The following is a 22539-nucleotide window of genomic DNA, read 5'->3' as shown; positions in this document are numbered from 1 at the left end:
TTCAGCCAAAACTTCTTTGCTGGTATATTAGTTTCTCATTGTTGCTGTCGTAAATTACCACGAACTTTGTGCGTTAAAATGACACAAATTTATTACCCTCCAGTCCTGTAGGCCTGAATTCCAACATGAATCTCCAAGAGCTTAAATGAAGGTGTTAGAGGGCTATGTTTCTCGAGGTTCAAGGGGCCAATCTGTTTCCTTGCCTTAATCTAGCTTCTAAAGGACATCTGCCTGCCTTGTTCTGTGGCTCCTCCTTCCCTAAGAAGAACACTTCAGTAGCCAGCAGTGTCGCATCATGATTATTGGGCCCATCCATTTCATGTAGTGTAACATATTTAAAGTCGACTTTAAATAAAAACCTTTAAAAACCTTAATTTCATCTTCAATCCTAATTTTCTTCTGCCATGTGACATAATACATACATGAGTTATATGGTTTGCAATGTAAACGTCTTTGGTGACCATTGGTTTTCTGGCCACAACTAGTGAGGATAGTTGTAACATGGTAATTATTAGTCACAGAAGAGGTGCTCCCTTTAAAGGGAGATGCAAAATGAAAATCAAAAAAGTGGTGGGGCATCAAGTATTTAACATCCTCAGAGGGGGGACCTGGTTTGGAAGGCTGGGCAACTGGCTTAGTAATAAAAATAACTGTTCAGGACATGATTTGATTGGGTGGAAAAGGTACATATATTTATGTGGGAGCTTAGATTTTAGCCTTAAATCTTCAACAGAGGACTAGTGTGCCTTTGTCAAAGGCACTCTGTCTGGAGTCCAGTTCCCTTTGTGAAATAAACATTTGGATCAGAGGGGGCCTAAAACAACTAAAATAATCTCAACATGAAAATAAATAATATAGCTTTGGATACTTCCCAGCCCAGGAGTTTGTGCTTTAAAGAAAATGAAACCTTTAAAATTTGTGTCAGCTAGTCATCAGGGAAAGTACTTCTTCTTTTCAAATCTTGTAAATATGAAGCACACCTATTCCACTGCTGAGGCTATGTGTTAAATCTGAGAGAAAGCAATTCTTTACTTTCATATGAATTGCTTCCTTCATGGTTTTGATAGTTACTGACCCACCTTTCTTTCTTTTCTCCTTCGACTAGACTATAAATTTCTCAGAGAAGCATCACAGAAGAACAACAATGGTCACAAATACTAATACCTATAGAAGCCGGCCAATAATGATGAGGATACAGAGTATGAGCATGAAGGAGTAGTGGGCTTATGGAAAATTAGAACATGTACCCCAACTAAAAAGGAGTAACTGATGCTCACATTGAGTTTACCTGCCTTGCACAAAATAAATAAATTAATTAATTAAAAAGTCCCTTATTGCTAGATAGCTACATTTTTATAATGACATTTTCCAACTTTCAAACATGGGTAACTCTTTTAAATTTTAATACAAATATGAAAAAAAAAAACCCATACCCATGGGTTAAATCCAGCCAAAGGGCTTCCAGTTCATAAACTCTGGAGGATTTTCTAGTCCTTATAAAGCTAAATGCTACCCAACGTCACTCAATATATGAGGTATACATAATAATCCTCTCTCATGCTTGTGAGACAGAACACAGTTGTGCACTGAGTAAAGGGTTGAGCTATTCCAGCATGAAAATATGACTTAATATCTTCAAACACTTCTCCATGTTGTTTGTATGATATCATATGAACTATAAGAGTCTTTATATCAAAGCATAAATCAAATCCTTTGAAAGAACAATATGAGACATGGGTGGGAGAAAAGATTTGGTCTGTGACTTCCACAATAAAATCACTATGGTCATTGCTGAGAGCCTGAGCATCATAAAACATTTAAAATCATACAGTGCTAAATGCCCTGTTTTAAATGTCAGTGTCAGTAAAATAAGTAACAAGAGCATTTCACAACTTTTGTGACAAAGGAAAGACTGAAAAACACACACACATGCACACACTACTGTATGTATGCATGCATGCATATATAGAGATAGAAAAATGTATATTGAATTCGTTATTACTAATGAAATGATCGGTGTACACTGAGTTCAAAACAATAGCAAATTCTACCACCAGGTGGAGCTTAGCTTCCATTAAAGCAGCACGTATATAAAAGGATTTCAAGAGCTTGGTTTGAATTATTTGTATACCTTCAGAAAAGAGTGAAGTAAAAAGTAAACTTCAAAAGAGACTGGGCTTTAAGAGCCTGTTACAAATGCCAGGTATCGAGGACTTTAAGCATTTTTCATGAGAGTGCACAACTGATCAGGTGTTCAGGGGCCACTCATAAATGATTTTGACAACTGACTTCCTTCCTGCTCTTTTCCTTTTCCTTGTATGAGAATGTTGTTAAATTCCTCAATATTGAAGCACTCTCTTTTAAAAATCATATAGACACCACCATAATAGGACCTAAGAAGTAAAATTATAAAAAGAAATAGCTTATATTATGCAAAAGCTGGACTGTTTGTTTTACACACCAGAACATGTATTCTCCATTAGGTGAAATTAAATGTCAGCACATAAAGTATCTAATGTGGTACCTGAAATAACTGATAATAAAAGTTACTTCTGCCACAGTTGCAAATGAAATGACCATTCCATGATTAATCCCTAGCAAGTCAGTTTCTACATGTCTATGAAATGCTCATTGCATATTCAAAGCATATCTAGGGTTTGTAGAGCAGCCAATTATAAATTGAGATATGGTGTTTGTCCTCAAACTGAGGAGAAAAAAAAATGCTACACAAATAAGCATACCTGACTCGGCATGTGAATTGTCATGAATTTGCACCTTGTAAGTACCATAAGAATGGAGAGGTCAGGGAAGGTATGCTAATAGAACAGAAACAGGAATTAATCTGGTAGGAAGGATGGGGATCGAATCAACAGTGGACAGGTGACATGTTTCTGATAAGATCAAGAGTCAAAGTGCACAGCCGGCGTGTGCTCAGGAAGGCAAGATGTCTAATTCCACTGCAGCTACGTTTTGGCCTAAAGGATAGAACCAGACAGGAAACAGACAGGTGGACTAAGATGATGGGTCCTAGTGAAAGACAAATGGTGGATTTGCTTGCTAGAAAAAGTAGGTAGAGCGTTACTGAGGATGGTGGGTCAGTAATTCAGAATGAGGACAGCATCATCTATGTGGCTTAGTGAAGGGAAAGAAAATCTGGGAGGCTTACTCAGTATTAAGTATGCCTGCCTGCCAAACTTCTTTATACCTGAAACTAACATTCACTATTCTAATTTCAAAGAAAAGAGAGACGTATAAAATGTGTCCTCTATTTTTAAGTTGTCTAGTGTTAAAATACTGTAAGTTTTGGAGTGGTGGGTCAGTACTACATAAGTATAGATGCAGAAGAGTGATTCAAATGTGTATAAAAAGATCTAAGAATAGAGCATGCCAGGCAGTAAGAGTGTGTTCAAAGGTGCAAGGCAAAAGAACAGTGTGATCAGGAAATGGTAAGTGGTTTCCTGCCATGTGTGGCATATAAGGCACGAGTAGCTTCTAGCGATGAGGACACAAGCCAAAAGGACGACAGAAATAAAAGAGAGAGCCTAGATGTGATGGATAATTCAAAGAAAGATATGCAAGTTGCATAAGGAACAACTGTGGGATAAGGTGATACCAAAAGACCCAAACCTCCCAAAGAGGAATGTCCCTGAGGAGGACAACAGAACTTCAGGTTTTTGTTTTTGTTTGAAGTTTAACTAAATAGTAATAAGTCCAAGGATAAAAGTGTTGTTCAGTAAGCAGTTGGCGGTTCACGTGATATCCGTTGGGTGTGGGAGGGGTTTGCGAGACATCAGAAAAATGCGCTGCGACGCGTGGCATTCGTCATCGGCATCCCTCATTTAATGCTTAATATACGGTAGCCAGGATTACTTGAGTAATTCGTTTGTCTTTTGCTCTTTGTACTTTTTGCTCATACTTACACTTACAGATAGTAGCCTGGCTTTGTGGTTCCTTGCTGCGGGGATTTCGGAAAGGGGGAAAGCAAGAAGAACCTAAACTTACTGGTGCAGCTCGTTCTGGTGTAAAAGTCAAACTCCATTAGAATTACTAATGATCCTTGGGTAAGGGGAAGAGAGGAAGGACCTTCGAGGCCAGAAGAGAAAAAAAGAGAGATCTGGAGATGGAGAAGGGGGTGATGACCCTGTGAGGACAGTGAGGACTAACCGCTGAGAATGAGAGGGACAGTTATGATGCTCTGATGCTTAACACCCAGGGTCTTCCAACATCCATGAGAGAAGACCCTGAACGATGCCTGAGGTTGACTTCCAGCCTAACCCCCGAGGACTGGGGCTTGAAATCACAGATAAACTGATTTTTTTTAAAAATAGGTTTTGTAGACACATGAATTTATGAATTGAAGATTCCAACACGTTACATAGGCTCCGATGGATTCCTAGATATCACTTCATCTATGTATTCCATCTCTCTTGCTAAACAAGACTGTACATTTCTCAAGGGTTTATATCCCAGCAGATAAAGGCTTAATTAAAGGGTGTTGATACTGTTGAGAGTCTGAAATTAAATTTCATGCCTGAAAGGGACCTTACTTTACAGGTTACTGTTACATTTAATGAAAACTGAAATTAGCCAGATAGGTAAAACTTTCATGCTTAGCCTCAAGGAGATTACATCTTCAAAGTGGACAGAGATGTATAAAAAGAACATTTCAATAAAATATGTAATCAGAAAGTGAAGGTATCCACCGGTGCTACACGAATACTGGCGAAGGAGGATGTGCTGCCTTATGTGAAAGCCCAGGGAAAGAATTTAGTAAGAGCCTAAGTGAAATCATCAAGACTAGGGCCACAATAAGACAGAGAAGCCTCTACCTCAAATGCTCGAATTTCTCTCCTCTGAACCCGTCAATACCTAATGATACCACTTATTTCACTTTTACTGTATCACTTTCCATAGTCATAATTTTCATTTGTTTTTCTCACTTTTCCAGGAAAAAAAAAAAAACCATTTCAAGGAGAATAGGAATCCTGCCTTTCATCTCTTTATACAATTTCCACAGCACCTAGAGGTCTTGAACATAAGAGACACTCAATAATTAGGGACCAGCATTTGGTCTGCTCTGGCGTTCTCACTTTACTGACCAGGAAATACACCTCTGTTGTTAACGACTACCTCTGACAGCTGGCCTGAAGCCCACAAAGTAATGAGGATAGAAACAAAAACTTAAACCTGACTGATCAAGTAGACTCTCAAAAGCTCCACTGATAACCACATTTATCCTTTGTCATTTCTTATTCTAACTTATAACATTTCTTACTGATAACTTTTAGACCCTATTGATGACAAGAAGCATAGGGGGAATTAAAAAAAATACAGGATTTGGAAACTGGCAGTGCCACTTATGAGTTGTGTGATCTTAGGAACATCACGTGTTCTCTGTGAGCCTCAGGCTTTTCTATAAAGTATGGATAACTGAGTTCTCATAAAAGTTATATTAGATATGTAAAAATTATTAGGAGAAGAATAGAATGCAACTCAATGGTAATTATAACTGAATAACTGTCTCTAAGATCCTCTTCTACTATAATAAAGATCACAGCAATTTTATAAAGAAAAAAAAAAAAGCAGAGTCTTTATTTTACATACTTTGCCCTTCATTTGTGTTACTTTGTAAAACTGTCTAATTTAGTCAAGTCTCATAAAATATTTCTCCCAGTTAGATACGGTATTTTGGGGAAGAAAAGATCGTTTTCTTAGTGTTGCAAGTTAACCATGGCTAACACTAAAAAATCCAGACTTTAGGAAATCTGACATTCACACTCCTTTATGTTGAACTTGTTGGACACATTGAGCATTTCTCTTGAAGAGAAGGGATGATAGTGCTATCACCCACTCTGAAGAGGGTCTCACTGGGAGACAAGACATAAATCAGTCCTTCAAATGAAGATGTAGCTGAGGGTAGGCACGGCTTGCTCTCTGGTCTAGGAATAACTGGGACCAGACACCCAGGAATCGAGTGTTTCTGATAGTGAGCCAGTGGAGACACGCCCGATGTGACTGGAAAACCTACCTTTGCTTCTCGCTGGTAGCAGCACATATCCCTGCAGCAACAGAGAGATGACTGCCATATTAGGGAGCAACCAGCCTCTACCTCCTAGAATTGCTCCTTGGTTAAGCTCTCTGAGTGAGCTGGAAGAGCGTCCAAGACTGATACCCTGGATACAAGGACAGTCCCTCCTCTGGGGCTACAGGAGGACACATGGGAACAGTTAAGACTAGAACCAGCAGGACCCAGAGTGGTTTTCTCATGACCATCATTAGGAGAAGTCACAACATGGCAACACAATGAAAAGAGTAAGAGAAACCGAGGGACTTATTCTAGAGCATTCATGAAATTGTAGGGAGTATGACTTTGAGTCAGTGTAGCCACTGGCAGAAACCATATGAGTTCATGTTTTAATAACATGGGTTTAAAAAACAATAATGTAAAATCATTTTGCATCAGGGGCTAGTGAGGTCTCTATTATTAAAGCTATACAATTACTTAAAAATTGTGTTGGATCTGCTTTGCCAATCAGTATTGTTAATTATGCATAATTACTATATACAAATTTGTATTTGTTTTATGAGTAGGTACAATATATTTTCTCTATTTTCCCAATTTATTTAAGATAAACTTTGCTAAATCAGTGAGAGCTAATATGCTAATCTCTAGAAGTTCTTCTTATATGTGCAGAGGCCAAGCTCATGCTGCAATTGTTTAAGAATAATTATTTCAAAAAAATGTTGACATGAAAAAATATATCCATTTTTTTCTTTGTCTCCATTCTCTCCCTACATGCACACACGCGCGCGCACACACACACACACACACAGAGAAAGATAGAGAGATAGAGAGAGAGAGAGAGAGAGAGAGAGAGAGAGAATCAAGATGAAATTAATAGAGATATCCTAACGGTGATAAACCTTTTCAAAGTTTAAGAGGAATTAAACTTAGGGTAATCTTTCTTAAGGGGGAAGTTTCACATTTAAGTTTTAATTCTAAGTGAAAGGAACTAGAGAGACCACAATTTTCAATTCATATGCTAGAGAGACAGTTGGAAGAAGAGTATATATATCAAAAAAATACTAGTGGAAAAACTCCCAGTCTACCAAAGTGTCATTTACTGTAGTCACAGATTTATGCAGATGGGTAGAGGGTGATTCATTATCAAGGGTAAAGATAAATAATTTACATATCCTATATATTTGGTGGGCCAAAATAATTTAAAGCAGTGACTTCAGAGTTGAAAGTTTGTCTGATAGTAAACAACTAAAAGTTAGTGAAATAAAAATGAAATTCAATTTAGGCAACATATATAAGTTTAGGGAAAAGTAGTGTTATGTATAACTGCACAATTAAACCAGATCTTTTAATATCCATTAAGATTCTCGAACTAAAGCCAAGGATATTTGGTCTATAGTTGTTTCGCCCTGCTATCTTATTAAAGCATATTACACTTATCTTAAATTCCTGATTCATGGTAAAATTTATGGATATTCCCACTGGGATACTCAAAATTCTTAATTTGTTTACACATTTTGGCTTCTTTCCAGATTTTATGTGAACAGTCACTGATCCAAGAAACAAACAGGCGGAAATGTCTTTGAATAGCATTCTTTTACTATCAGGTCATACATACCTCCATTCAGTAAAACAGGCAACGAAATTCCTGAACTGGGCAGTTCAATAATACATTTTTAAAACTCAAGAGAATGATCTTCCATTCAAACAAGAAAAGAAAAAAGGAACTATGAACTTAACAGGGTCTTAAAAACACACACAGGATGGAAGAGAAATTCCTTCAAACTATTGAAAAAGTTAGTAACATGCAGATTTTATCATCTATTTCCTTCTCCTCAAAGGGATGTTTTGTTATCCACTTAGACTGAAGAGCTTGCTTTCAACCAAATTAAGGGCTCAGATGCAAAGAATAAGAAGGGGGGGCGGGAGAAAGCAAAACCTCACATACCAACAAACCAACCAATTTCAATAGTGCATTTTATAATGAGGTAGAACAAAGAACAAAATGGATAGCTCCAGAATGGCAAACCTCCAGAAACCTCATTCAGTTAATCTTCTAGATGCTTTGCCAAACCTTATCCAAATAACCCAATTATTATAGTCTACAGACTAGTGGAAATTCTTACAAAATTGGCTTCCTTCTGGAATCTCAAATCATGTCTCCACTCGGGTCAGAAAGATCACTAAGAGTGCCTTGTTGGAGTTTTTGCCCCTGGGCTCAAGTGCAATTTTGCAAAATGAAAAATGAGGGAATGCCTCTAGGTAAAATTCTGGATGCAGGTTTAGATTTTGTTAAAACCTTAAGTACAGAACAGCCCCCTCCTAGTTGTAATCTAATTCCCTGAAAAACTGTCCGCAGTAGACTCAGAAATTCTGGATTCCCAAACTCAGTTTGGCTTTCAGTGTGTGGAGTGATCAGGAGGCCTTAATCTCTGCATATGCCTTTTTGCAACTGTCACAACACAAGGCTGATACAGACCTACCTCAAAGAGACCCTGCAAAGATTAATTAAGGTTAAACTGGCAAAAAAAAATAAAAATAAAAAAAAAATAATAATAATGCATTTGACAAGTCAAGCTTTATCCATGCTGCTAAATAGACCCATATGTTTTAAGAACTGCTCAGAGTATTTGGTAGTATCTTCAACTAAGTAGAGAATATATTTACATAATGCATTTCAGCTGTGAAGCCATTTTTAAAAATCAAAGATTCCAATATTTCAGATGGTAAGAGAAAACAATCTGGCTCTGCTCAGGTCTACCTCATTATACGGAGCACCATTCACCCCAAAAACTGCCCATCAAGCGAATACTGGCATATGTGCTTAGGACTGTCTAATGGCCAGGGAAGACTTCATACTTCGTCATGCCTTGGCATTTCTCTAGACTTTCCTTTCTCCTATAAACATGATGAATGGATTTCTATTTCTCTTTTCATGTCTTCTCATGTTGCTGAGGCACAAATGGCTATATGCACCTCTGGTTCATCAGGAAAGTACTTCTGCTTTTTCGTTATTCAAGTGTATCTGACATCCACTAGGAAATTCCTACAACTTTAGAGCCCTCAGAGATGGCATTGATAGTAACTGTACATCAGTATTAGTCTTTGTAAATTTTAATGGCACAGGCAGACACAGTGATGTTCCAAAGCATGTTCATGTGTTGGGGGTGATGATGGGCAAAGGAAAGGAAGAGTATAGAAATACTGAAAGACAATGGGACTTAGCTTTTTCCCCTCTTATTAAAGAAGACTCTTTTGAGAGTCATTCTTTAGCAGATCTTAAAGTAGTATGTTTTTGTAATATTGCATGTCATTGTGTTTAGGAATATGAGCTCTAAAGTGAGAAAGCCCTTTGTGAACCTCATGTCTCCCACATGCTGCTTGGGTGACTCTTACTCTCAAGAAGTTATTTGAAATGTATATGCCTTGGTTTCTTCATTTTGTAAAACAGATTGGTACACCACCTGGCACATAAAGTTATTATGAAGAAAAAAAAAGATACATGCAAAGCACTAAGAACAATTTCTAGAACATAGCACTCACTCAATAAATGTTAGTCATTTTTATTATTATTTTAAATGCCTGTATTTCAATTCAATATCATTTTAGGCCCAAGAAAGTTTAACTTCTTTTGTAAACTTTTCTAAAACTTTCAGGTCTGTTTTTCTTTTAGTAACTATTAAATAGGGAGGAAGTAACCCTCAGGACCTTCTAGTACTTTGGGACCAACATTTCTCCTCACAAGCATTCTACTTAGCAAAATGTGTGTCTGTAGATACATCCTAGATTTGTGAGGACAAACGTACTGATGCACTGCCACAGATATTCTTTCCTTGGTTACCACTTGGTGTGCAATAAAAAGTCTCAAACATAGTATTAGCAAACAACACTGAGCGTTGCTTTAGCTCACCTGTCTGGTGGAGGTCACCTGAACTGGCCTGGGGAACCCTGCTGCTCTCAGCTGGGGCTCTTCATCCATTTGTTGATTATCTGGACATCAGCTGATCTGGGCTTTTGTTTTCCTTTGGAGACACCAGGCCAGGTAGGACATGTTCATCTCATGGTGGGGGCAAGAGCAGAACGGAGCAAGTGGCAACATGCAAAGTCTCTTAAGTCTAGTCTCAGGCATACACAAGCCACTTGTGCCTCACTCTGCTGGTCAGAGTAGCTTACACGGTGAATCCCAAAGTCAAGGCATGCACATATATTCCTCCTATGGAAGCTAAGTGGAAAGAAAGAATATTTCTGAACCAAATTCAATTCACTACCCCCATGCAGACACTGTTAAGTAATCACAGTACTCCGTTCCACTGTGACTGAATATAGCTTTTATATTCTCAGCAGCCATTTTAATTGCTAGGAAACTGCTTAATATGAGGGAAAGAAGAAAAAAAAAACTAACTGAGACTTCTGATTTTGCACATTTTTAATATATTTTACAGAATAATAAATCTGGATCTCAAATTCTATAAAATAAAACATCACTGTTATTTTCTGAGAGTAAATGTTATATTTATTCAATTGTAATTGAGTTAGTTTTAAAAATATGTATATATACACTAAATATCAATGACAACTGCCATTGGATATTAAAATATCAACCACTTAGTTATTTATCAAACACATATTTTGCTTTATAAAGAGAATATATTGAAAATCTTGAATAGTGTGTTGCTGTCATTTAAAAAAATCTGTACATTTTTCACCATTTTGAAACTAAAAATGTACAAGAACATATAAAGTGGTACAGTACCCCAGGCACCTCACACAGCCAGTTCTGACTTATTTTAAACCACACTAATAAAGCCCAACATGATAAGTATTTTTCATTTATTCTGTTTATTTTTGAATTAAACTTTTAAAATTCAATCTTTCTTCATCAAAATGGCTTTAACACTTAAAACTATTACTTATTTTTCCTTGGCCTAAGTAGTTTCAATATTAAAAGGAAATAAAATGTGAAGATTTAATATAAGAAAATGTTTTAGTGCATTGTAATTTTTATAAAATGATCATTGTATTTATACATAGTAAAGTTTTATAGTGCTAAAGATCCAGTATGAAAGTGAAAGTTTACCTGTTGAGCCAATGCAAATCGCTTAAAGTGACCACAGAAAGAATGGCTCTGAGTGGAATATGGAAGTCTAATTCTTACCTGTAAATTCATATACTTACAACAAGTTATCTCTCAAACTGAGCGGTTTTAAAAAATTTATACCTCTTACCAGTATGTCATTAACCAAACCACTGAACACACCGTTAAATTCTTTAAAAGGCTAATTAAATTGCACTCAATTAGCAAACATTTAGAAACAAGAGTCTTTCCACAGAACTTTCCACAGGTAGAGGACAATTTTACACACCTGAAGCATAAATTACTATTATTTTTAACAATATTTGGGAAAATAAAGTGAAAAAAAGACAGTTCCCATGAAAGTAATTAAGTTTACAGAAGCAGTGATGAAAATGTAACTATAAAATTTGCCTCTGGATCTCTTCAACAATAAAAACAACCAGTCTATCTTTCTCTCTTGGCTAATACTTCTCTCCATTCCCTTCACCTCTAGCTACAATTACCAATTAGTCTATGTTGGAAAGATGGCTAGAAAGCCAAAAGCTTCAGGACTTTCCTCTGATCATTGGGATGATCTGTCCCTCCTTATCCATTCCTCCAATGCACAGTTGGAGCCTCTGGCTTACTTCCCATAGCTTCTCGGCTGGATGTCCTTTGCCAGCATTATGATTAAACAGGGAGATGAGCTTGAAACTTACTATGAGTGGTCCTGAGTTTAATCCCTACTTTTTGTCACTACGCAGCCCCATGGCTGTGGACAAGGCAGTTAAAGATCCCTGAACCTCCAGTTCCATCTAAGCAGTCAAGGATGTGAGAAGACTTCTTTAAATTATTTTCAAAGCTGGGAATCACTTTATAAACTGTAAAGAAAAAGATCGAATGCTATGATAAGGTGATGATGATGATGGTAATTATTTCATGCACAATTTAATATTAACTAAAACCTCATTACACTATTCCAATTGCCTAGGGTAAACTCACAGTCATTGCTCCTAGATAAATTTTCGTCTGGCATAACAGTCCATAAATAAGTTGGAATCTAAGGTAACTTAACTAGCACTCAATCAATAGAATAGTTTTGCTGCGTCATAGATAGGCCAATTCTTGCCTTTACTCAAAGGCACTTTCTCTTTAAAACCCTGAAACATTTCCCTATTTGCCTTTATAAGCACTTCCAAATTCTTAAAACATTTTCACCTGAAGACTTAAAAAGGTGCAGGTGTGAACCTTTCCCAACACAGCCAACCCACCACCTTAACAATGACATAGGCATTCTAACCAAAAATCTACACATTATCCATATATTTTCATCCTCAAGAATTTGAATTATATCATTTATTTTATATTTCTTAACATCCCTAGAGAGAGAGGAAAAAAGTGGCAAGCCCAGAAATTTACATCCAAGCTACAATGAAACAATACATTTCATTTAAGAGAATGAATTATAGTAATAACTCCAGGTCCATTATATTCTACCATTACTGAAATGTAAAACATCAACTCTCCAACCAAAAGAGATCCTTGAGAAAAATAGAGAAAATCATCCAACTTGTTAAGAAGAAATTCCTTAAGGTAGGTATTTCACAGTCGATCTTCAACTGATAACATCTCCTGCAGCTTTTATAGTTTCCACATGTAACCTAAGTCTTGGAATCTGATCTAATGTGTTTTTATGAAGTAAATGTAAATACAGAATAAAAGTTATCTCTAATGATTGGATGTACATAATTGTAAAATTTAGTTTTAGGGAAAATCATTTACACATTTAAGGTGTATATACCAGGAGAAATTTCAAAGATTGAAAACTTGATTTTAAACAACAGCAGTATCTGTATCAAAAAATAATTTAATTCTTGAAGATGCAATGACTCCCTCCTTTTCAAAAAAGACTAATTTTTTTTTTTTTTTTTAATTTTTTTTTTTTCAACGTTTTTTATTTATTTTTTTTGGGACAGAGAGAGACAGAGCATGAACGGGGGAGGGGCAGAGAGAGAGGGAGACACAGAATCTGAAACAGGCTCCAGGCTCCGAGCCATCAGCCCAGAGCCTGACGCGGGGCTCGAACTCACAGACCGCGAGATCGTGACCTGGCTGAAGTCGGACGCTTAACCGACTGCGCCACCCAGGCGCCCCCAAAAAAGACTAATTTGGGATTGACCAAAATAATTTCACTTTCATGAGGATTTCCAGTCTTCTTTTAAATGTATCCAGAAAAATCAGAGACCATTCAAAGTAAGTCAAAATTATTTTTCAAAAACCAAGGAAAACATACAATTTTAAAACAGAAAGTAGGAGAGGATTACATCTTCTTTATGGACCTAGAGTAATGTGGGCCCAACGGTGAAAATATCTCAACCAGAGTTCCCTGTTATCTCCTCTTTTATTTATTTTTTAAGGTGTGGAAAATTAGAATACAGGTCAAAATATCACATGGTAAGAGGACAATTTTAGTATTAAGAATAATTCTAAGTCATATCTATTAGTATCAAGACAATGTGATTTGCTAATTAACACAGAGATAAGATCATGGTTGTTTTCTGAATTCTCATTTCGAGGATGTTTAGCTCAGCCGTCATTATTTCTATTCAATCTTTTATGCTTTTGTGCAAAGATTATGTGAAAGCAATTAGTTTCCATTTACCTATTTTCTGATTCAATTTATATTTGACATGCACAAAAGTATATTTTTATTTCACAGATATAAACAATGATCCACTTTTTTTAAGCCAAACATCACATCCCACCAATTATGAGACATAAAAGACACTATAAACATGCCACTACATATAATAGGGAAGGGAGCACAGCAGAGATACCTAGATAAATGTTTCTAAAACCCAATAAGTAATTATCTTTGTGTTCTTCATGCTACCAGGAGCTGACCAACAAGTCCAGAATTTCTTTCTTTGATTAAGGTGGCAATAATCGTAGCACCTTGCCTTAAACTTTCCTGTAGCTTCTGCTCGTCCTAAAAAAATAAAATAAATAAAAAAGAAGATAATAATAATTTTTAAAAAGATGTCACACATTAAATTTAAGTTACTTCAAGTTTTTTTTAATATTTCTTCATTTTTAGTTTTTCCATCAGCTTTATAGAGACATAACTGACAGATAACATTGCATAAGTTTAAGGTGTACAATGTAATGATATACATATAAATTATGAAATGATTACTACAAGAAACTTAATCCATCACCTCATACAGCTACCACTACAAGGGTAGTGAAAACATTTAAGATCTACTCTCTTAGCAACTTTCAAACATAAAATATTGTTACTATAGGCACCATGTTATACATTAAATCCCCAGAACCTATTTACTTATAAGTAAAGTTTGTACTGTTTGATCAACATCTCCCCATCTCCTCCCCACTCAGCTGCTGATAACCACTATTCTACTGTTTTTATGAGCCACTTTTCAAGGCATGCTGCTCTCTAGAGTAGGCATTTATGGAACTCAGGCCACAGCCACTGGTATATACTTGGTCCCTCAAATAAAGAAGAAATTAAAAAAAAAATTAAGGTATATATATTTTTGAGAGAGAGAGACAGAGCATAAGCCAGGAGGGGCAGAGAGAGAAGGAGACACAGAATCTGAAGCAGGCTCCAGGATCTGAGATGTCAGTGTCAGAGCCTGACACAGGGCTTGAACCCACGAACCATGAAATCATGTTCTGAGCCCAAATCAGAGGGTTAACTGACTGAGCCACCCAGTGCCCCCAAGGAGAAATGCTTTTGCAAGCACTTTTCATTATATGCAAAAAGTATCCGCTGAAGATACCAAGAAAACTCTGACACAGTTTCAAATGTTAACAGTATAAAACAAAAGATTTTCCCTTAATCCAATATCTGACCAACTTTGGCTCATCACTCAAGTGTGAATAGTTCATCAATGATGCAAACCTTTCCTTCATCTTGTTTCTGAGTGTTCTCCAACAACAGACTTTGTTATAAACTGTGAATACTGGTTGGGAGGAAAAATAAAAACGGCTTGTTGTTTGTGAAGTAAGGATCAGGCAAATTAGTGAAATGAGTTTCTCACAAGTTGCTAAAATGTGGTTTTGCCTTTGAAATCATACTGCCTATGGATATAAGTTTACTCTAATGATTTACGCTTCTTGAGGGGATGAAGGGATGATAGTATGAAGGGGAAAAGAAAGTCAAAAGAGAGATAATATCTTTAAAAAGATTTTTGTGTTACTAATTGCACTAGGTTCAAAAAGAAGGACCTGGTAACCAACCTCTAAATGTGGGCATCATCCTTAACGCCTTTTCCTTTTTTTTCCCCCCATGTTTATTTATTTGTTTTTGAGAGAGAGGAGTGAGCAGAGGAGGGGAAGAGAGAGAGGGAGAAAGAATCCCAAGCACACTCCATGCTGTCAGCACAGAGTCCAACGTGGGGCTCAAACTCATGAACCGTAAGATCATGACCTGAGCCGAAACCAAGAGTCCAACACTTAACCAACTGAGCCACCCAGGTATCCGTTTAATGCCTTTTCCTAATGTTCAGTGTAGCAAAGTACCTCCTGCTTCTACCTCCTTGGTGTTTTTTTTCAATCCATACAAGCCATTCAAAGCCCTGCTGCCAGCAAAACATCTCTGTCCTGAATTACTGCAGCAATTTCACCAACAGTCTCTTTCAAGTCTTGTCCTCTTCTACCCTGTTTCCCACACAGGAATCAAAACACTTAATGTGAAGTACAGATCTGCTCACCTCACTACACTGCCTAAAATCCTTTCAAGGCCACCTTTTGAACTTCAGGATCAAGTCAGAACCCTTTACCTCTTTACCCTTCCATCCTCTTCCTGCCTTTCCCTTATGATTACTAAATTCTCCCAGTCACACAGAACTGCTTACGATTGCCCAAACAAGCTCTTTTTCTAGCCTCTCCCCCCTTTGCACCAGTTAATGCCTTTGCCAGAAAAGCTATCCCACTCCCTTTCAAGTTTGGCTGACCGTGGTTACTCTTTATAGTTCGACCCAGTTTTCAATGGTTACAATCCACCCTAACTCCTGCCCTCCAGCCCAGTTGGGTGAGGTGAATCTGTTTCCACAGCTATGAAATCCTCTGGTACACTGAGTTTGCAATAGCCTTTTGATATAAAGAATTTTTCATTTTCTTTCTGAATAAGGAACACTTAGTTCAATGCCTAACACCTGGTAGCACTCCACAAATTATAATGAATTCAAATCACAGGAGGCTAAATGATAGAGAAATCATCACCCTTTCAGTTTAACTCATTTGTTAATAACAGTGACCACTTTTGGGTTACTTTGTTGACTCCTATTTTCACATTTAGCAGGAAGCCTGGAAATGGCACAAAGAATATAATCAAAACCTTTCTACTATCACACCTTCACCAGCTCAGAGATCCAAGGTTCCTCACTTATGAGGATGTTGGTGAGAGACCACCTCTGCATAAGCTCCTCTTTTCCATCAGTTTGCCTGATTGTGTTCGAAAGGGGAAAGCTGGGGAAAACCCACAAAGGGGCTAAATGGTCAGTACTTTGCATCTTGCAAGTGAGGTTTTTTTTTTAAAGATTTTTAAAATTAATTATTATTTCTTAGGGAGCACACAAGTGGGGCAGGGGCAGAGAGACAGAGACAGAGAGAGTGAGAAAGAGAGAGAGAACCTCAGGCAGGCTCTGCAGTGTCAGCACAGAGCCTGATGTGGTGCTTGAACTCGTGAACAGTTAGATCACAACCTGAGCTGAAGTCAGAGGTTTAACCCAGTGAGTCACCCAGGTGACCCTCAAGTGAGTTTTTTTTTTTTTTACGTTTATTTTTGAGACAGAGAGAGAGCATGAATGGGGGAGGGGCAGAGAGAGAGGAAGACACAGAATCGGAAACAGGCTCCAGGCTCTGAGCTGTCAGCCCAGAGCCTGACATGGGGCTCAAACTCACGGACCGCGAGATCGTGGCCTGAGCTGAAGTCGGACGCTTAACCGACTGAGCCACCCAGGCGCCCCTCAAGTGAGTTTTAATGACATTTCAATATTGGATTTCAAATGCTGTACAGGTTTCCTGAAAATCACATATTAACAAATCATTCTAAGGCCATATATGTTTATGCTTAAAATGTTATTCATTCATAAATATACAGAACACTCTAAAACTGAACAAAATACAAATTAACTATAAATATGTATTTGTCACTCCTTATGATTAATTAATTACAATACTGCACAGTTTATAATACACATCCACACCTGTCTCATTTATTGAGACATACAAAAGATGATGAAAATTAAGTTTCCTCCTCTAAAAATAAACAGAAAAAGACTATCTGAATAGCTTCTATGAAACCAGTTTATACTTGTGATAATGAAAGCCACCAAGTAACAAATGAACAAGGGGAAGAAATCTGTTTAAGATCCTAGGGCTACAAAAATCACATTTCTTTATCTTAGAATAAGGCTTCTGTCCTCATTTTATAGTCCCATAACTTACACATTTTTAAACAATGAATTTAAGAATGCTCTTTTAAAGGTTAATTTATTTGTGCAATCTTTATAGGCATCATTTAGAACGATTTTAATTCGGTGAGAAGAAACTATGTTATTCTACTGTTTTCCCTCCTGAGCTTACTTTATTCCTGAAAAATAGAGAAATTTAAAAAGTGATTAAACAAGATGCTGAGACACACCTACAATCAGAAAATTCTAGTATGTACAAAAGCAGATATTCAAATAATGTGTGGATTTCAAACTCATCTCAAAATTTCTTACCTCTATAAAAGTATTGCTAATGTAGTTTTGAAAAAATGCAAATTCACATAGATATTTTTTTTTGAGAGTGAGAGAGAGAGAGAGGGTGTAAATAGTGAGGGGCAGAGGGGGAGAGAGAAAAGTGGCACTCACCGGGGGTTTGTGTTTTATCCAAAGTGGGGCTCGAGCTCCTTGAACCCATAAACTATGACATCATGACCCGAGCCGAAGTCAGATGATTAATGGCTGAGTCACCCAGGTGCCCTGGCTGAGATCTTTAAAAAAGCATTTCTTGCTGCCAGGGGATATGCAAACCAGTGTTTTTAACCCTTGAAGAGGGGGGGGAACACAGGGGCCTTACAGGTGGTCATTTTATTATCATTCTTTCTCTCTCTCTCTCTCTCTCTCTCACACACACACACACACACACACACACACACATATATATGTATATCTATACATATGTGCATTCCCTTGTGTATACCAGGTATTATATAATAAAAATGTTTAATGTTAAAACTAAGCAAATTTGGGGCGCCTGGGTGGCGCAGTCGGTTAAGCGTCCAACTTCAGCCAGGTCACAATCTCGCGGTCCGTGAGTTCGAGCCCTGCGTCAGGCTCTGGGCTGATGGCTCGGAGCCTGGAGCCTGTTTCCGATTCTGTGTCTCCCTCTCTCTCTGCCCCTCCCCCGTTCATGCTCTGTCTCTCTCTGTCCCAAAAATAAATTTAAAAAGTTGAAAAAAAAATAAAAAAAAAAAATAAATAAATAAAAAATAAAAAAAAAAAACTAAGCAAATTCAACATAAATACTGAAAACTCCTGTTGATAGTACACATTCTTGGTATGATATAATGAAATGGCATTTACTGCTGTGGTCTTCCTCCCCAAAACCCATAAGCCCAGTCTAATCATGAGGAAAACATTACATACAAACAAAAGAGGGCATCCTACAATATATCTGACCAGTCCTCCTCAAAATTGTGAAGTTTATCAAAAAACAATCTGAGAAACTGTCATCGCCAAGAGGAGCCTAAAGAGACATGACAACAAAAAGTAATAAAATATCCTGTAATAAGAAAATACATTAGGTAAAACTAAGGATATGTGAATGAACAATGTATTTTAGTTGTTAAAAATAGGGGAACCTGGGGGCAGGGCATGTATGTTCAATTTAAAAATGTTTCTCGATTTACGTGCCAGAATTACAAAACTTGAATTACAAAGGTAACTTGTGCACACCAGCCCATTTGTATATTCCTTAAATAAAATACACTATTCTTTTAATAAATTATGCAACTGATAAGGGCACCAACTCTATCATGAGTCCGCTGGTACTAAAATACAGGCTTTGACAATATTCAAGTGATCTTTAGCAAATTATGTAGTTTCATAGTTCTCCTTTTTTTTTCATCTAAAACAGAGATAACAATATTAGCTACATCATAGCTTGTCTGTGGGGACTACATCAGACACCCGTAAACCACAGACTTAGATAAATATCCATTCATAATAACTATTAGAATTATTTTATGGTGTGCGCTAATTTCACACATGACAGAGGGGCTGATATCACCCTCTGATCATATGTGACAGTTAAATCTGATGATCTACCATATGTAAAAATACTGTTGCAGGTCTTGGACAGTCACCTCTCTATGTCTACAACCCTTGAAAAACAAGCCTATTAGCTAACATTCACCCCTGCTATCGTGTTGAGAGATTTTTTCCAAAGTATAAAGTGATACAGAGCCAAAGAAGAGAAGAATGATAATTTCTCAGGCAGAAAAGACACAGATTGCAATTTAGAGTTGTTAAGGTCATTGGATTTCTTCAGGCAAAGTCCCTGGGAGTGGGGACTTGCAGAGAAGTTCTAAAAATTTGCTAAAAATTCCTTGATTCCTTGGCCAGCTTTTAAACTGGGCTTACACAGGAAGAAACCCAGTGGGGTCTAGCAGAGAGTAACTGCTGGAAAGCTGGGGAGCTGAGCAAAAATTTCAGAGGTTACACCGTACTGAGGACAAGAAGGTTAGATCTGAGTTTGGCTAGAATGAAGAGACCTTGGTGAATACCCATGGCTTGCAGTTCAGAGCTCTAAAAGGCCATGCGTGCAGCCTGGGAATAAAGAAAAAACTGAATTGGACCGGCCCTAACAAAGGTTAAACAGTCTCCAGAAGATCAGGTTGATCTCCCAATAATACAAATGCTTTCCAGAACAAATTTTAATATTCTTTGGAGGAAGATAAAATAAGCTAGAGCGTTTAAAACTTTTTATAACTCAAGTATGGCATATAATAAAATCTTACTAGATGAGTAAAGAGGCAGAAAGCAAAAAAAAGCAGGAAAAAACCATAAAGGAGAGAAAATGATCCATATATTGGATCCATATATTGCACCATTTTCAGACATAGTCCATATGTTACAATTGGCCTGAAAGAATTGCAAAATAACTATAATTAACATGTTAAAAAAAGATAGGAAGAGATGGCAACATTGATGAAAAATGGACATTTTCAACAGAGAATGGACCTATAATAAAGAATGTTTTACAACTATAAGATGTAACACTTGAAATTAATAACTAATGGTAGTGGTTTAATATGAGATGGGCAGGGCTGATGATCCTGAAGGCAGATTAAAATAAATACATACATATCCAAACCGAAGCACAGAGAGAGAAATGGTGAATTGTTGCTATAATCATCTTTATACCTGTGACCAACTACTATTTCACTTCCCTACCACTTCCTTATCTACTGTTACACCCCAGCGCACCACCAGAAAATTTGTTTGGGACATTTAGAAAATCACCTGTGGGTTATCTCAGCAGCCATGTCACCTGGGAATATTCACTACATGAAACTAACAAGCAAAAAAACAGTCAACCCCATTTCTAGACAAGCAGTGCAATGTCATGTACCTAAATGTGCAAAAGATGAGGCTAAAGGTAGTATTGTTACAGCTGGCCCTAAAGGGATGAGAGAATTCAGAGTGTGGTAAGACCACATAAGGCTGGAAAAATGCCTGAAGGAGGTACAAGCAAAGGGTGAGAAAAAGGCAAAAACTTCAGAGCCCAGGATGGACAAGAAATACTGAGGGGACAAGAAATACTGAGGGAACAAGAAATCATGACTAACTTTCGTGGTGGCATATCACTGTGAGAGGCTAGACCTTGCAAAGATATTGCAAGAAAAGTGAGTACCCAAACCCCCCCCCCTACACACACACATAAATAAAATTACCAAAATTACATTTATCAACAGTTCATATACTATCTGTAATTCTAGCAATTTCCAGGCTTCAGGTTTACCTTAATTTCTACTCACAAGTCATAAAGAGCATAAACTGTAAACACGGCACACCAATTTTTACATTCTCACACATAAAAATCAAAAGCATACATTTCGTGAGTTTAAAGAAAAACAGGAGAGTATTTAATGATACAAAATGTGTTAAAGTTTGTGTTAAATCTAAATTATTGTCATAATCGTAATTACTTCTTTTATCTTGCTCACTTCATAGCAATGTAAAATTTTTGAGAAAAATCATAAAAATTGCCAATTCTAACCTGTCATAAAACAATAAAAACATAACTTTTAGCTCAAAAATACAGCATTTACTTTCTTTGGTTACAAGTATATTTAAAAAAAAAAATTGGAAGCCAGCAAGAAAGGAAATAAAGAATACAGTGGTCTGATTTCTTGAAATACTAGAGGGGAAAATAGCAAAAAATTAACAAGAGTTCTTTTTGGATGATGGATTTATGGCTATTCTTATTTCTTCAGTGTGTTTTATTTTCAAAATTTCCAAATGGAACACAACTTACTCTTCTAGTAAGAAGAGTAAGTTGTTCTAAAATTTAGTTTCAAGACTGTTTAAATCCTGGTAACTAAATTTGATTTGTTATTGCATAAAGTCAATAATATAGAACACTGTCCAAATTTCCAGGAAATATTTATCTTCATAAAAAATCTTAAAAATCTATATAAACACTTTTTGTTTGAATATTTTTGTCTTCATTAGACAGTTCAAGAAAGAATTATGTTAATAAATCACAAGGCCTTAGCTTTCCACTGACTTAGAGCTTAAGAAAAATATCTTGGACATCACACGAAAGGAAACAACAAAAATTTTGTCCTTAATTTTATTCAATACATTAACAATTGTTCATTGAGATCCTGGATAGTTTACCATGTTTTTTCATATTAGGAAGAACATTAGATGAAATATCAATATATAATAGCTATTTTTAATTTCATATACTCTCAAACTGAATTATTTGGGATTAAAATTCATATGGATTTCATATGGATTTCATCTAGAAACATCACATTTAGCTATTTCTTTATCCTTTGTCATTTCAAGATTAAGATGAAATGCCCTATGTTTAGATGAAAGATGCACAGAAGTTGCAATTATTGTCTTAAACACAGAAGATAATTCTAAATTTACTCCACAGCAATTAAATCAATGGAATGTCAATGGAATCCTGGTCTTTGGTCTGTCTGTATGTGGTTGCTTTCTTTTCCAGTAAATACATAGGTGTCCATATAATACATAGTTGTGTGTATCTATCAACTTCCATAAAGGAGTAAAGTTTTGATGCAGAAATTCTCATGGGACTTCGAAACAGTTGGCAAAATTTGGGAACTCGGGGAAAGTAGGAGGTATGATTTTCATAGAAGACTGGGAATGACAGGAATGGTTTCATAATTTATAGCAGCTCCTCTTTTCCC

The 22539-nt window shown here is 36.7% G+C and overlaps 1 protein-coding gene and 1 long non-coding RNA gene across 4 annotated transcripts in view; both read right to left on the bottom strand.

Annotated features, from left to right (window-relative positions):
- Positions 1-12986, bottom strand: part of LOC131509333 (uncharacterized) — a 263716-nt gene extending 250730 nt beyond the window's left edge. For all 3 annotated transcript variants that reach the window (XR_009260438.1, XR_009260436.1, XR_009260437.1), the window contains exon 1: positions 9933-12986. This is a non-coding gene — a long non-coding RNA (uncharacterized LOC131509333). The remainder of the gene's footprint in view (positions 1-9932) is intronic.
- A 471-nt stretch (positions 12987-13457) lies between these two features.
- Positions 13458-22539, bottom strand: part of CRPPA (CDP-L-ribitol pyrophosphorylase A) — a 320876-nt gene continuing 311794 nt past the window's right edge. The window contains exon 10 of the mRNA XM_058724920.1: positions 13458-14064. Coding sequence (XP_058580903.1) covers positions 13960-14064 — 105 coding nt within the window. The 3' untranslated portion in view covers positions 13458-13959. The remainder of the gene's footprint in view (positions 14065-22539) is intronic.

The sequence above is a fragment of the Neofelis nebulosa genome, chromosome 4 (genome assembly GCF_028018385.1).
Source record: "Neofelis nebulosa isolate mNeoNeb1 chromosome 4, mNeoNeb1.pri, whole genome shotgun sequence".
Taxonomy (NCBI): domain Eukaryota; kingdom Metazoa; phylum Chordata; class Mammalia; order Carnivora; family Felidae; genus Neofelis; species Neofelis nebulosa.
The sequence above is the reverse complement of the archived record's forward strand: the minus strand, read 5'-3'. Positions and strand labels throughout refer to the sequence as shown.